The sequence below is a fragment of the Haemaphysalis longicornis genome, unplaced genomic scaffold (assembly GCF_048455015.1).
Source record: "Haemaphysalis longicornis isolate Haplotype H1 unplaced genomic scaffold, Haemaphysalis longicornis Haplotype H1 scaffold_5, whole genome shotgun sequence".
Taxonomy (NCBI): domain Eukaryota; kingdom Metazoa; phylum Arthropoda; class Arachnida; order Ixodida; family Ixodidae; genus Haemaphysalis; species Haemaphysalis longicornis.
The window spans coordinates 4,325,861-4,341,118 of NW_027526385.1; the positions used below are offsets into that span (position 1 = coordinate 4,325,861).

Genomic DNA, 15,258 nt, shown 5'->3' on the forward strand with positions numbered 1-15,258 from the left:
CATGGTGGTTCAACGATTGCAGCGCCAGTGTCCCCTCTAGTTTTTGGTATGAAACTCTATGGTATGAAACTCTATGCTACGGAAAAAGATTTTTCAGCTGATGTTAGCGCCGCAACAAAGTTATCATTAGCCATTTCGTAAGCCGCTCAGCGGGCATCATTCCTAGAAAGTTTCGCTTAGGGAGCCTACATGCCGCCGTCTAGCGGCATGTAGGCTCCCTAGTATCGCTGATATGTACCGACGTTTTTTCTTCTTAGATAAGCGTTTACGATGGCTTGCATGCCATGTAGCGTTACGGCTTGCAGAGATAAAGTCAATATTAATGTATTTGTTCGGGAGCTCACTGTCTTGTTTCTTATGCATGCTGCAGTTATTTTCCACAGTTCGGTTAACGACATTGTGTAAAGAAGTGTCAAGAAATTCGCATAGCTCGTTATTTATTCCCTTGAAATTCGCACGGTTTTAGTTGCGGGCAGGTTTATATAGTTTTATTGGCTTTGGACGCAATAAATTTGGACTAAACGTGAGTAAAGAATGATCTCTCAAACCTGGTAGATGTGCGAGGTTAGAAAAAAATGAGGCATGGTTGTAAGCACTAGATCAAGAGTTTCAGCTGTACCGTTCATCATTCTTGTCGGTTCCTTGACTGACTGAGTTAGCGAAAAAAGAGAGCAATTCTTCAGCAAATGTAGAGAAGGGGAAAATAGTAGGTTTTTCATCAGCCCAATGTACATTCAGCAAATTAAAATCATTCAACAAAACAGGGGAGACGTAGGATGCCGAGAAACAAGTATGTTCAACATATCGTGTACCTCATTTACAAAACTTACAAGTTAGCAGGGGAGCCATAACAGGCGAATTGTAAGCTTTCGGGATCCTATTTCAACAAGGGCGCACACAACCTTGAGGTTACTGGTAACATATGGTTGCGCTGTGATGAAAAATGTTTCGGGATACCCAACAAAACACCACCGCCTAGCCGTATTATGCGGTCACATCGGTAGAACAAAAAACAAATTTGCGGCGGAATTTCGGAATTTCGGTTGCAACATTTGGTTGCAACCACGTTTCAGTTAGTACGAGGATGTCAGCGTTAAAAGTGTCAATGAGAGATGTTAAAGCGCCCCGTTGGTTAATAATACTCCGAACGTTCGTGAAAAGTACGGATACATTAGATGACTTTGTTCCGCTGCCACTCGGGCGTCCCTATGTTAAAACACGTGTTGGCGCTAAATGGGAGAGCACCTGCTTTTCTTGTTGTTGCGGCCTTCGTTTGTTTATGCTATCAGTGGAAGGGTCGTACGTGTAGTGCTTTTTCTCAATTATAAACTCGGCATGGTGCAGCTTGAATGGCGATGATCCGGGTTGGCTTTGGCAAAGACCACGAGCTTTCCTAGAGCCTGACGCGTAGCAGCAGAAAAATCTTCGGTGACGGCGACGTTTAGTTCTTTTAATTTAGTACGAGCCGAAAGAACTTTGCCGTTTGTTTTGTAGTTTGAAAACGCAAGTATTATGAGGCGGCATTTTCTTTCTCTGTTAGCACCTAAGCGATGGGCGCGCTCAAGGTCGTAATCTGCTAGGTTAATAGCTGCTTCAGACAGTATTTGTGTTATATGCTGTTCTGATTGTTCCCACGTTTCCCTTGAGCCCGGCAGACTATGAAAAATTTAGTGGTTGGTCGGGACCGACCTTCAAGTTCGTTGAGACGAGCTTGTATTGACTCGTGTTGGGTGCCTATTGTTTCCACATGAGGTTGGACAGTGGTCACATCCTCTTCAAGGTGATCGATTGTCTGCTTTTTTCTTGTAGTGTGTCTAAGCGTTTCTCGATTGAGCCAATCTTGTCTTAAATTTTTTTCTGACTCGTTTTGATTTCGTTAAGGTCGGTGGCCAGATCAGTGTAACTTTTAGATGACTCTACGAAGCACGCCTGTATATCTTTGAGGACGCGAAAAATTGCTTGAATTTGCTAGAAAAAATTGGTCGGGAAAGACTCATGAACCAGCGAGCTGTTGCAGCGAGTTTCGGGTCCTGGGGTAGTTTCAATATCCCCGGCATGCAAAAAAAAAAAAAAAAAAAAAAAAAAAAACAACATTGAAAAACAATCACTCGCGAATGCCACGCAAATTTCTGCTCCAGGGCATGGGAGCCGAAATAGACAATTTTGTAACTTTTAAACGGCAGGGTATCATCTAGAACCTTGGCAACTTTGTCGCAAGGGCCCACGCCTCATAGCCGACCCTTCATCATCTTCTGGTCACCAGCACATTCTGGCCTGATGGGAAATGAGAGAGCCAATGTGACTGCTCGAGATATGGTTCGCGGATGTCTCATAGAACCCCGGAACATAGCCGGTAACCTTTTGGTTATAAAACCACCTCCATACTTTCCGCGATATCCTCGATCATTTCCACCAGGATCGTGCCATTTTTTCACAACCGCATCCATCACTCAGACCAAGGCATACAGTCCTTAGGCAGCTTCAAAGATTATCACTCCCCACTCCACACATCATGTCCGTCGTATATATTGGGGACTATAAGGACGGTTGCCCTTTCTGTTCTGTGGAACGAGCATCACTTCACCATATCATTTGTTCATGTCAAGTAATACCTGCATCACATAGAAGAAATCATCCCATCCTTCATAACGCACCCTTACCAGAGTGGGAGGCTGTCATCTCTAGCGCAGTTTCCCTCGTGCAAGAAGCCCTCACCCAGTCAGCTGAAGACACCGAGCTCCGAAAACATCGTGAACCGTGTTGTCTAGATGACTGAGCGAACAGCTCAGTGGTGCAATCACCACAACTTTTGGGCAAAATAGAGTTATTACTACTACTGCCACTTCTTCTAGTAACAGCGAAAAGTAGTTACTACCCAGTTACGGGCAAGGGCGCGACATCTCAGATGTGCTGTTCCCATGCCCACTGAAGGGGAAACCGCTCTGCCGGATTCTTAGGCCCAACTCAGCAACCGACGTCACCGATGACGTCTATGCGCAGAGTGTCACTGGCGCAACCGCAGGCAGATCCAGAAAAAGAGCTTGTTCTTGGTGACTGGCTTCCGCGGTAATCAGAGCTGTTGGTTTGCCAGTAGCTTGTTGTAGAGGCCATAGAAAACACAGCGAAAGGAAATCCTGAGACGGGCAAAGGCGCGACGTATCAGATGTTCTGTCGAAGCTGCTCCCATGCACACTAGCACGGCTTCCAGCACGGCTGCCGTGAGTACGGAATCAAACCGTTACACATAGTCTATAAATGCCATGAAAAGTGGTTTCGTGTATTATCAGGATCTTTCTATCTCTTGATTGACAACATGGATGTGATCCATGATTGAGTGCCCTTTCCTAAACACAACCTGGTCTGTGGGTTGTTGGAAATCCTTGCTGTGCTTTGGGATCTCCCTTCTTATGAATCTGAATAATGTTGGCATTTTTCAAGGCTATGAGGATTTTTTGAGTCTTCAAGCATTCCTAAAATAGTACAGCAAGCTTTTACAGTACAATATATCTTCCCTCTTTCAAAAGATCCATGGTTGTGCCATCGTCCCCTGCAGCTTTTCCTTTTGTCATGTCTTTGAGAGCCTTTGCTACGTCCACTTTAGTTACTAGTGGGACATCGCAAATTTAGCTTGTAGTCTCAGTAGTCTTCCCAGGTCTAACACCGCTGGCATACAGACTGGTGTGGAATCGTTCTGCTAGTGTTCGTTTAATGTTCGTTTAAGTTGTGCGTAATGTTACCCTGCTCGTATCTGAGTGCGTACAAGCCTGTATTTCCCGATGGCTAGCTTTCTCTTTGTTGCTTTCAACCTTCCCCCCATTTGCAGCGTTTGCTCGATCGCTGCCATGTTATGCATACGAATGTCGCTGTTTTACATTTGTTAATCAGTTCCGACAGCTTCGTAATTCTATCTTATCCACCTTACTTAACACTTTTATGTTCTTACGTTTGGCAATTACTTCCTTTATTTTCGTAGTCTGTCAATGTGTTCTCTACATGTGACTTCTCCCACAGCTTCTGCTGATTAACTGATTGCGTTCTTAGGTGGTCTTTTAGCCTGTCTACTCTGACCTTGTTCTGCTCATCTAGAAGTGCGAATTTATTTTGAAGAGATATTTTATACTCTTTATTGTTGTGTTTCTTAGTTTCCACGAGTTTCGTTCTTTCTCTTTCGAGATTTGCTCTTAGCTTGCACCTTACCGTCCCATGGTCGCTGCTTCGAATCTCGCTTACAACCTCTACGACTTGCACAATACCTGGGTTGTCACTTAAAGTGAACTCAACTTAGTTTTTGTTGTACCATCAGGACTTTTCCATGTCCATTTTCTATTCTTTCATTTGTAATAGGAAGTCTTCATCAACCCCAAGCTATTTCTGTATGCAAATCCCACCAGTGTATCTCCTCGACTGTTGCGATCATCTATACCGAAGTTTCCCACTGACCTCTTTCGATTTGCTTCTTACCGACCTTTGCGTTAAAGTCACCCATCACAATCCTGAACTGCGTTGCTGCCTTCTTCATTGCTGATTGGACGTCCTTGTAGAGGCTATCTACGGCTTAATCATCATAGCTCGTTGTGTGCTTGTACTATGTTTAACCTGCATGGCTTGTTCAGCTTGATGACAACAGCCGGGACTCTAGCTAAGGCTGAAGAACGCCTCCACGTTTCCAAGAGAAGAACACGGGGTGGGATTTTTAATACCACCCCGTGTTCTTTCTTCTCTTGGGGTCCAATGTAGCGCCGAATATGAACGCTAGTGAGATCCATGAAGCCTTTTCCTGTCCTAAATTCGATTAACCCTATAATATCCCACTTAGCACCGTCAGTATTCAGAACGTTGGATTGGGAACAGGTGGGAGTAAGGGTTAATGGAGAATACCTCAGTAACCTCAGATTTGCTGATGACGTTGCCTTGCTAAGTAACTCGGGGGACGAATTGCAAAGCATGCTTTCCGCACTGGGCGAACAGAGTAGAACCGTGGGCCTGAAAATTAATATGCGGAAAACTAAAGTATTGATCAGTAACCTCGGGACAGCACAGCGGTTTGAGATAGGTAGCGAGGCAGTGGAAGTGGTAAGCGAATATATCTACTTAGGCCAAGTTGTGACCCCAGATCCCAACCATGAGGTAGAGATAATTAGAAGGATCAGAATGGGGTGGGGTGCATATGGAAGACATGCTCAGATAATGAATAGCAGCCTACCATTGTCGCTGAAGAAGAAAGTGTATGACAGCTGCATCTTACCGGTACTCACCTACGGGGCAGAAACTTGGAGGCTCACTAAGAGGGTTCAACTTAAATTGAGAACGACTCAGCGGGCAATGGAGCGGAAAATGATAGGTGTAACATTAAAGGACAGGAAGAGAGCGGAGTGGGTCAGGGAGCAAACTGGTGTTAAAGACATATTAGTAGAAATTAAGAAGAAGAAATGGGCGTGGGCAGGGCATGTAATGCGAAGACAAGATAAGCGCTGGTCATTAAGGGTAACAGAGTGCATCCCTAGAGAAGGCAAGCGCTGCAGGGGGCGGCAGAACATTAGATGGGCAGATGCGATCAAGAAGTTTGCGGGGATAAATTGGTCACATTTGGCAGAGGACCGAGGTAATTGGAGAATAATGGGAGAGGCCTTTGCCCTGCAGTGGGCGAAGATAGGCTGGTGATGATGATGATCCCACTTAACGTCCTATAGCTCCTGTTTTGGTACAGTTAAGCTTCCCTCCCTAGACAGAGTGCGTGCGTTGAACGTTGCCGGGGTCAAGTTCCAATGGCGGCCTGTCCGGCCCCAGAGATTATTAGCACCCTGTGCTGCACCGCTGTTCTGACGCCGCCATGAACAGGTACTCTACAGTTGCTGGGGTCTGATGGCCAGAGTTGAGTTGGTTAGTCATGGGAGGTGGCGGCGAGGGAGTGCTGTTTCTAGTGAGGGAGTGCTGTTTCTGTCCCCAAGAGCCTTTTACCCTCTTAGGTACCCGAAATGATGGTTACTTCCGGAGCAGACAGCACTCAATACCTGCATGACAAAGTTCGGCCCAGAGATGCAGACGAAAAAGAAAACGTGAGAAGTTTTCCGCAGACGACGTTTCCCTACGTTTTTATAAGTGCGGTTCTGAAAGAATCAGCTGAGACGCTGGCGTATTGATGATAGGTTCACTGACGTCCCGCCGTTGGAAAAGTAAGCCACTGCTATGCTCATGGGTATAGCTACGATAAAATGGCTAGTTTGAAGCTCAGATGGACAAAGAGGCCTCCGAAAGGGTATTTGAATCCTTCCTTTCCCTTTAATACTGTTCTACGCCGAAAAATTGTGTAGTGTGCGCTCCGCCAACAACGATGACCTTTTGGCAGAGCGCCGAGAAGGTTAGGCAACCGTATGCTCTAAAGTCAGGAAAAATTGGGAAGCAGGAACATAGAGAAAACAAGAAAGACAAAAAATAAAGAAACAAAAATTGAGGTTAACCTCCGAAATAAAAGTGTGCATCTTATACATCTGCCCAACAAAAGGGAGACAAAACAAAAATGCCGGAAAGTAATGATGGAAGCAAAAATAATGAACCCGTGAGAATCGACCAACCCTATAATAGAGTGTACTGTTGGGCCAGTTGTTGGTTCGTTTTAAAATAGCTATAGCGTAAAAAAAGGAACAAAGACACAAGGAAAAACGCCGCCCCGTATTTTTTTTCGTTTCTTTTCTTTTTCGCGCTGCAGCTACTCTAACCGTTTGTTGGACAGCGGGACATATACGTCTCCCTTTCTATTTCACTTTCTCGGCACTGTTGCTCTGTGAGAAAGCTCGCGTGACTAAGCACACCTAGCGAATATAGCAGATCATTCCACATGCACTTTTGTAACGTTGCTGCTGAATGGGAGCACGCTGCAGAACAAGCCGACCCTTTGGTTTTGCCTGCCCATTTCTCATTTTTTGTGTTTTTGAGAGCTACGATCAAGCAGTAAAAATTTCTGGTCTGCAAATATTGTCCTCCTTGCACTGCAGTAACTCCTTACAAACCACCAAAGCGATATCTTGTGATTTAAGAGCATGGATAGGTAAACGAAACGAATTTTACGAGGAGCACTGCGATTTGCTTTGCCACAGAGCGGGGGCTGTATATACCGCAGCGATGTTACTTTTGTATAAAGGTCGGAAGAAATATCTCCCGGCTGAAGAAGCAGCTTCAGTGGAACTACCCTGTTATACGTCGCCATTTACCAGGCTTGCGCCGATGAATCAGAGCTTCACCTCCTGGTGGTGCCGCTAGTGCTAAAATAGCAAAAAAAGAAGTCCACGCTAGCTACAAATGAAATATTTGCAATGTCCCATTGTGTGTGAGCTTATTCACACTAATACACAAGGAGTAGCTGCGCCAGGTAGACAGCGGTAAATATGGGTCCCACTTGAGCAAAGTGGCCCAACTGGACAGTGGGACGTACGGGTCCCGTTTTTTCTCGGCCATAAAACACTTTTCACCTTTGACATTTGTTTTGTTATAATCAAGAAGGGATAAATAGCTAACCTGGAATGTTTTCAACCCGAGAACATTTGTTCCTAAATTGTGTCCCCCAAAGGCATAAAACGAAACATGTAACGCCCTGAATTTGCACAAGAATACAGAAACATAGAAAAATACAGTCCGCTGGTTACTCGCTGAAGTATAGGCCAGCAGAATACTTTCCAACCAGAATACGCGCACCCATTTTATACTGCTTTTTTCAAGTTTAAAATATCCCAGGTACATGTAATACATTATTAGAAGCAACAGCTTCTTCTGTGTCACGCAATATTTCCATCAATGCGTGTTCTGGGCTTGTGCATGACATATCTTTGTTGACAATAAAATTTTTTAACTTTTCATTGCAGGCAGAATTCGCCAATCCCAGGAAAGATGATGTGATGAGAAAATATCGTCACTGCGAAAAAAAAGTATTAAAAGCCACTTATCAGTAAGCCACATCTGACGAGTGCGCGCAGGTTTGGAAAATAAATCATGCGTTTTTTATAAAGTTCGCTTCTAATTTGTTGTGAGGTTTTTGCGATCTCCAGAATAGAAATGCTCATCAATGTAGAGGCATGCATTGGGGCTGCAGTATTTAGAGTGTTATGTTGACTGAAGCTATAGTATATAAATTTGAATAGATTTCTAACGGTTTGAATTTGTAGGCCTTTGATAATCCCCTCATTATAATGACTAGCCGAACGGGTTCGACACCCGAAACCGGGAATTCCTGTCTGGTAGGGAAGGGTTTCATGGTAACGTCACTAACCTAGATTCTTCATGTTTGATCGACAATGTTTCAGATCTTATTGGAATATTCTGAAAAAGAGAGCGTTCGAAGATAAATGATTGAAGATCAGACATTGCGGCCTTCAATGCGACAAAGTTTTCCTGTGCCCCTCATTTTGTTTTTAATATCAATAATAGTAGTTATTTCCACCAGTATAAGTAATGGTGGAGTTGGAGTAAAAGCGAAATCGCGTGACAGAGCTCCCATTTCCCTTACAGCAGCCAGTGACAACACGTCGTAATGGTGGGCGTGTTTGTACATTCTGCAACGAACTGCGTAGTGAAAGAATCATACAAGAAGAACTAAAAGAATCCTACCACAGACAGTTTAGGACAAGAGAAAGTTAATTGCTTCTTATACGATTGTGTTTTATTCGAGTTCATGGCGGGGAACAAGTACACCCTAATAAACCTTATCTACAGAAAGAACCCTGCGTCCTTCTTTGCTACATGGCATCTGTTACTTGTCCTTTGTACGCACCTGTTATGACCCCTGCGCCCCCTACCAAACGAATCCCAACGAATCTAAACGAAGCCGCCAAACGAATTCCAAGACATAGTTCGTAGCATTATAGCTTTAGAGGATGAGGAGACAGAGAGAGAAACAATAAATCTTTATTTGTAGAGCAGAGGCTGATGTAATGGGCCCCGCTCCATGGAAGGCATCCCTACTGGAAGGTTCCTTGGCTTCGAGTGGCTGTCCTCGCTAGGGCCACCAGGTGCGCTGGCTTTCTGGGTATGGGCTTGCCAGGCAGGGAAGCCCTCCACTGCTGGAACGTGGGTTTGGGAATCAGGGGCTAATCTCGGGAGCGTTGGCATCAGGGTGTCGAACCGGAACCGGAACCGAACCGAAAACCGGAACTGAACCCGAATTTTTGCCCGGAACCGGAACTGAACCGGAACCGTATTTTTTCCGCCATTTTGGAACTGAACCCGAACCGGAACGAATTGAAGGAACCGTTCCGAACCGGTTCCGGGGCTCAAAACTGCTATTTCTAGTTTTCCATCCTGGTACCCTACCTTGCATCCGAAGATATTTTTACCATTCGCCAGACGGCACCACGCAATATTTTGCATAGTCTGCAGTTCCCAAGGCCCATAAGGTTCTCATCTTATTATTACTCTAAATTTAATGTAAAGTCCGTATACACTATTAGTTTGCTTTAGGTATTGCCCATCTCCCCGAATTATCTTTTTGCATTTACAATAACTTAAGTTAGAACGCATATTCCGTGGCAACATATCATGGGGTATTCTTTATGGTTTCTATCTGCAGTGTGTTTAAAATCATGTGAAGTTTTCATGTTGTTAATTCGAAGGCATCCCTGTCCGCTTGTGAAGGCCTTCAGGGACACCATCAACAATAAATCCATATCTTCCACTGATTTTATTTTGAGTGGGCTCTTATATAAAAACAGCACTGAGACACAAACACTCACAGTTTTCTACGTCACTATCACTTTTTCTTGTACAGTGCCGTTGTGCCCTTTGGTTACTGGCCTAAGCGAACATGAGAATTGAAAAAAAAAATGGGGCCTTCTCATTTTCACTTTTAAAATAAATGCGATAGCATTTCGGTGCATGTATTTAAAGGGACACTGAAGTGATATGTAAACATTGAGGGATTACTAACGCAAATTGTAGTCCGGAGTCCCCAGGCCATATTTCGACGACTCTGGGCGCGTTTACGCGATTTTATTTAGTAGAAAAATTGATTCGAAAATGCTGTCCTCCTCTCTTTACGCTCGCCCACTTTCTGTGGCGCTTTCGTGTGACGTCGGGAGGAGCCGAGCTCGCAATTGGCTGCGCTACGGCACGGATCCCCGGCCTTCAGACAGTCAGTCGGCCCAGCGTTTCGTCCGCCGGCCGCCGACGGGTTGTCGCAATTAGTTCGCTCAGTTGAAATGAAGCCAGGGAACGTTTGCGAATGGACGAATGTGCCTTTCTTTATTTGGTTAGTTTGTACACTGTATCTAGCTCCAAGTCAAGGTCGCTTCACACAAGCGCACATGCGACGCTTCGCCGACTGGTACGCCAGTAGGAAAATATAAGGCCTCTTGAAGGCGGGAGAAGAGTCAGCGAAGTCAATATAGGTACTAAGGAAATAAAATCAACTGATATTTTTACCGTACAGCGTAAAACTAGGGTGCGGGAAGCACTTTTTCGCGCTGGGCGAACAAGCACAGCGGCCAGCAGCACGACTACGCATCTGCGAACGCTTTTCCGTCTAAGAAATGCAATTGCTAGACGTGAGATATTGTGGAAACTTGCGGGATGCTTACTGCACGAGGGCAAAACAACAAATGTCACCTAAGCTGCTTGAAATGCTAAAACTAAATAAAAGTGTAAACTGGTTATACATTATATACCTTATATTTCAAGTTCGGCAGCGCGCGGCTGTGGCCGAGTAGTTTGGAGCGCTGGGTTTTTCATCGCAAATGTTTTGCAAGTCACAAATTCGCATCCCCGCGGGTACGTGCTTCTTTTTTTTTTATAAGTGAACTTTTTCGTTTTCCGCCGATGTTTTCTATACTGAGTTCACCTTTTTTGGTACCGCAACGTTCATTGCTCCACGAACTAGTTCACAGAAAGCGCGCAGGCTGGCACTGGCGCGCTAGCGAGTTCTCGTTGGCGTGCTCTTGCCATAAGCACCGACTGCTTGTGGGCAGTGGGCACGGGCCAGAATCAACAGACCGTTGGCCTGGTGCGAACACACTTTTTACGATACAGGCATGAGTGAGGCAAGCTCAAATATGGGGGAAAAGCGCATGGTATTTGAGCGTCTGCGGGGACGCGGAGGGCGTTCATGCACTGCGTAGGCCTCGGCTAGTGAATGCTACGATTCCAAGCCGTCCTGGGAGGCTTATCTTATGCATTTTACAGCCGACAACATGGCAGAAGCGCGGTACGATGATTACTGAGATATTGAGAATGCCCATCCAACAACGCCATCGGTTGTGTTTTACAGAACCGAAACCGAAACCGAAACTTGTTTGATTGCTAACCTTGGGTATCGTCCAATCACGGTGCCCCCTCCTCCCAACGTCACAGCCTTAGTTGGTGCGGCCGCCGCAAACCGCGCATGGTAGTTTTTCTTCTTTCGCGCTTTGTAAAATAATTACCGATTTGTCAACTGGATAAACGATGAAAAGGGTGCTAATTTGAGCCAGTCTACGCAGTGCAAGCAAAAACGGGAGCTTGACAAATTCACTTCAGTGTCCCTTTAAGTCGATTAACGCGGATTAGCGGGTAGACTATGGTTTAGTGAGATGAGTGAATGAACTAATGTGAATTAGTGGGACTGCGGTGTTGATTAATATTGATTAGAGGAATTAGCGGGTCAGTTTATTTATTTATGTATTTCAAAAGAACCCTAAAAGCCCTCCGGCGGAGGGTATTACATAGGGTATACATCTAAACACAATAGTGAAACGATAAATCAAAATTTCATTAAAACAAAACACAAGAACAAAAAGAGCAAAGGAAAAGGCCAGTGCATCGCGTAATAAAAGGAACATTCGCAGAGGAAGGAAAAAAAAGTAGTTCTGGGAGCACCGTATCAAAATTGATACGTCACAGCACGTGTTCTAGCATGCGGAAACAAATAAGCAATAACGAGGAAACCAAATGTACAAATGCACAAATTGGAAAAAAATAAGCAATAACGAGGAAAACAAATGCACAAACGGGGCAGTGAAATGGCGTTATGTCTGCACCCTCTTGTTTAGGGTATCTGAAAATTTAAGGCGGATTAGAGGGTTGGAGCAAACATGATAGATTTGGGGTCCTTGGCATTTGTAAATTTTGCAGCGTTCTCTTTCTCGACCAATCAGGAAATTTAGTTACGCACAAAATAGCCGAAAAGTTGTGTGTCGACCACCTGAATGCTATAAAAGGCCTTTTTTATGCACGTATTACGCTCTTATGTTATTTCTCGCGTAAGATTTACATCTCGTACTGAATTTAAAAACTAATTGCCTAATTCATGTCTTATATTCAGCAAAAGGTTCTCAAAATGTGTATATATATGAGGTAAGACAAGGAAACAACTAAACTGAAAGAAAAAAAAAGGAACGATCAGCTGGTTTGATGCGAAAGACACCCGATTGCATTCTTCGATACCTTCTCTTTCTTCGTGGTACCGTTCTGCAGCCTTCCAGAGGTTTAGCATCTCAACCCCCGAACATAGCCCCTTCCAAGCTGAGGAAGAGGCGATAGCACGTGCGCTTAGCCAAAGGGCCGCCAAAAGAGTAATAACAGACTCTTATCAGGTGTGGCGCAACTTTGCCAACAGTCTGTTGCATGTTACAACACTTCGAATGAAAAAGCAGAGACCACCAACGAGACCAGCCAGGATTGTATGGGCACCAGCTCATACTGGCATCGCCGGCAGACAAGATCAGCAACCTCGTGGCTGGACATTTGATCCGCTTAGCCAGCGCTGATGAAGATGAGCCCAAACGCATGCATCCTGTATACATACCAGGAAATTAATTAGCACTATAGGCTCCGTGCAGTCAAGTTTGCCGAGCGAGCGCAGCGCCATCTACCGCGTCTCCGTGCGACACTGGTAGGCCGAGCCGCACCGTTCTGGCCGGCCGCCTGCTTTAGGCACTGTGCACGTGCCCTTGCAAAAGCGTCTATCAAGTGGTTAGGTGCGCTTAAGAGGCTCAAGTTTGCGGAATACGCTGCAACGGCGACAGGGCGGAGTGTTATCCACCGAGAGAATTTAAAAGAAACAAAGCGCTGGAGGAAAGCTACCGCCTTCGCTGCCCTGAATCGTCCAAGTTGAGAAGGCTGGTCACAGCATCACAGGCAGCACAAGTTTCCGTGAAATTTTTAGAAATTACAACGGTGATGGCTACCAAGCAGATTACATGCTGCTGTCAAAGTAAAATATATCGGTTTTCCAGCTGTTAATACTCGTGAGCTTACAATAAATTTCCCCTCTTCGCGAATACCGCGCGAATTGGCAGTATTTGCACAAAGGTTGGTTTCTCTGCATTGTGCATGTGTCTTCCGCGGCGTTTATAATGAAACTTCATGCGGCACGTAACACCCGGTCGTATTTTAATTTAAAGAGAACTAATAGTGTTGCAACATCCTACCCCTTTGTGGGAAAAAATATGATTGTTTTTAAACAAAGTAGGGGCATTTGTTTGAAAAAAAAAAAAAAAAAGCTGTCAAAACGTCGAAATACCTAGGTCAGTACAAGGTATAAAAGCAACGCATGAGGGATGTTTGCGCTGCAAATAAATGCTGTTCAATAAAACAAAGTCGTTTTAACAGGGCTCACAACAGCAACTTCAGAGAACAATAAAAAAACTGAGTTTATGATGCTTTTAATATTTGGAGGCCCTTCTCACCCCGTAAAAAGGGGGAGGTAGTCTTAAATCTTTCACGGGATGGAGGCGAAAAGCAAAAACGCCCATGTGTACGAGATTTTGGCGCACGATAAAGATCCCCAGGTGGTCAAAATTAATCCGGAGCCCTCCACTACGGCGCGCCTCATCGCCTGCGTTGCGTCGGCGCGTTAAACCCCACAATCAATCATCAATCAAATCTTTCACGGGCATTTACTGGCGGGCTTGCAGCGAAACCCGCGTGCGGTGTGAATGTATTCACGGAAAAGGAGACGGAAGGCACAGGGGTTGTATTCTTCCTTTTGCTCCTGAGGTGATACTGCTTGACCTCGTGCATGGAGCAAGAAAACGCGCTCTCTTCGTGATCTCGGGATGGGACGAACAGGCACCGGCGCAAACGAACTGTCAGTGGCGAAGAGAAAGACGCAATCTGGGGATGTTTGGTGATAATTCAGGCCGTGAAATTGAAAATCGTGGTCAGGGTTGTTTCGCGGCCGCAGCGGCCGCTTTTCCGATAGAGGCGAAAACGCCCGTGTGTTCGAGATTCCGGGCACGTGAAAGATCCCCAGGTGGTCAAAATTAATTCCGATCCCTCCACTACGGCGCGGCTCATAGCCTGTCTGGAGTCAGCGAGTGGAACCGCACAATCAATCAATCGAAAATCGCCGCCAGTTGGTGCGCAGCTCTCGATGCTTCCCACCCGCCTGATCTACATTGGAGCCCACGTATTTAAGGTAATTTTACTTGATTTGAATTCTATGCTACTAACACGTAGCGCAGCGTACAGACCGCACTACAACCAAACAATCGATCCTGTGAGACGGAGCACCGTACTTGCGAAACCACGGTGGTCCGATTTCAAGTATCCGAACAAAACTGCTTCTTTCCAATGCTGTGAACAGCTAATTAATTTGCGCTTTCTATCAGCAACACAAATTCACTGAAAAAACTATGCGGAAACGTGAAAACGTGCGCACGAAATGCTCCACCTTCGTTCTGGCTATGCGTGGCACGGGGAAGTCAATATCGCTTGCCCCCCTCCTCCGTACGCGTAGTCAACAGTTCAGTCTCCAGTCTATTCCTAGCCCGGTGCGGTAGAATTACTGTAGTATGTTTCTGTTGGCATAAAACTTAAAAATTGCGTATACTACATTTCATCCAGTGCCGCCAAGCAGGAGCGCAACCGAAACCCGAGCACGCTGGCGAGCGGTCGCCGACCCAGTATTTTTCTTAGTCCCCGATGGCGGCGCTCGGTGTCCCGGCTCAGTGTCGCCCTCTGTTCACTGCACGGTGCCTATAGGCTCTAGCGTAGAACGTATTCCTTCCCGCACAAATCGCTAGCGATTAACCAGGAAAGATCATTCCGTGCACTGCGGACTAACACCTTCCCACACATCATCAGTCTTCACCTCTTTGACGGGACACAATTCTCCCCATTTCGTCGCTTCTGTGGGGAGCCTGGGAACCTCATACACACAGTAGGCGGCTGCGACAAGTCCACCCTAGATCCACCCAACCTACACGTTTCCATAGAGATTTGGGAGACAGCCATGACCAGCTCCGGCCTGGAAGATCAGTTTCTCTTGATGGCAACGACTGTCGACTACCCCTTGAA

At 45.6% G+C, this 15,258-nt stretch overlaps 1 protein-coding gene across 3 annotated transcripts in view; it reads left to right on the forward strand.

Annotated features, from left to right (window-relative positions):
- LOC144139021 (uncharacterized) overlaps positions 1 to 7,996 on the forward strand; it is a 74,493-nt gene extending 66,497 nt beyond the window's left edge. For 2 of the 3 annotated variants that reach the window (XM_077671516.1, XM_077671519.1), the window contains one exon: positions 7,857 to 7,996. In XM_077671516.1, the coding sequence (XP_077527642.1) occupies positions 7,857 to 7,943 (87 nt within the window). In that variant the 3' untranslated portion in view covers positions 7,944 to 7,996. The remainder of the gene's footprint in view (positions 1 to 7,856) is intronic. The other variant, XM_077671517.1, reaches the window with a different exon arrangement.
- The last annotated feature ends 7,262 nt before the right edge of the window (positions 7,997 to 15,258 follow it).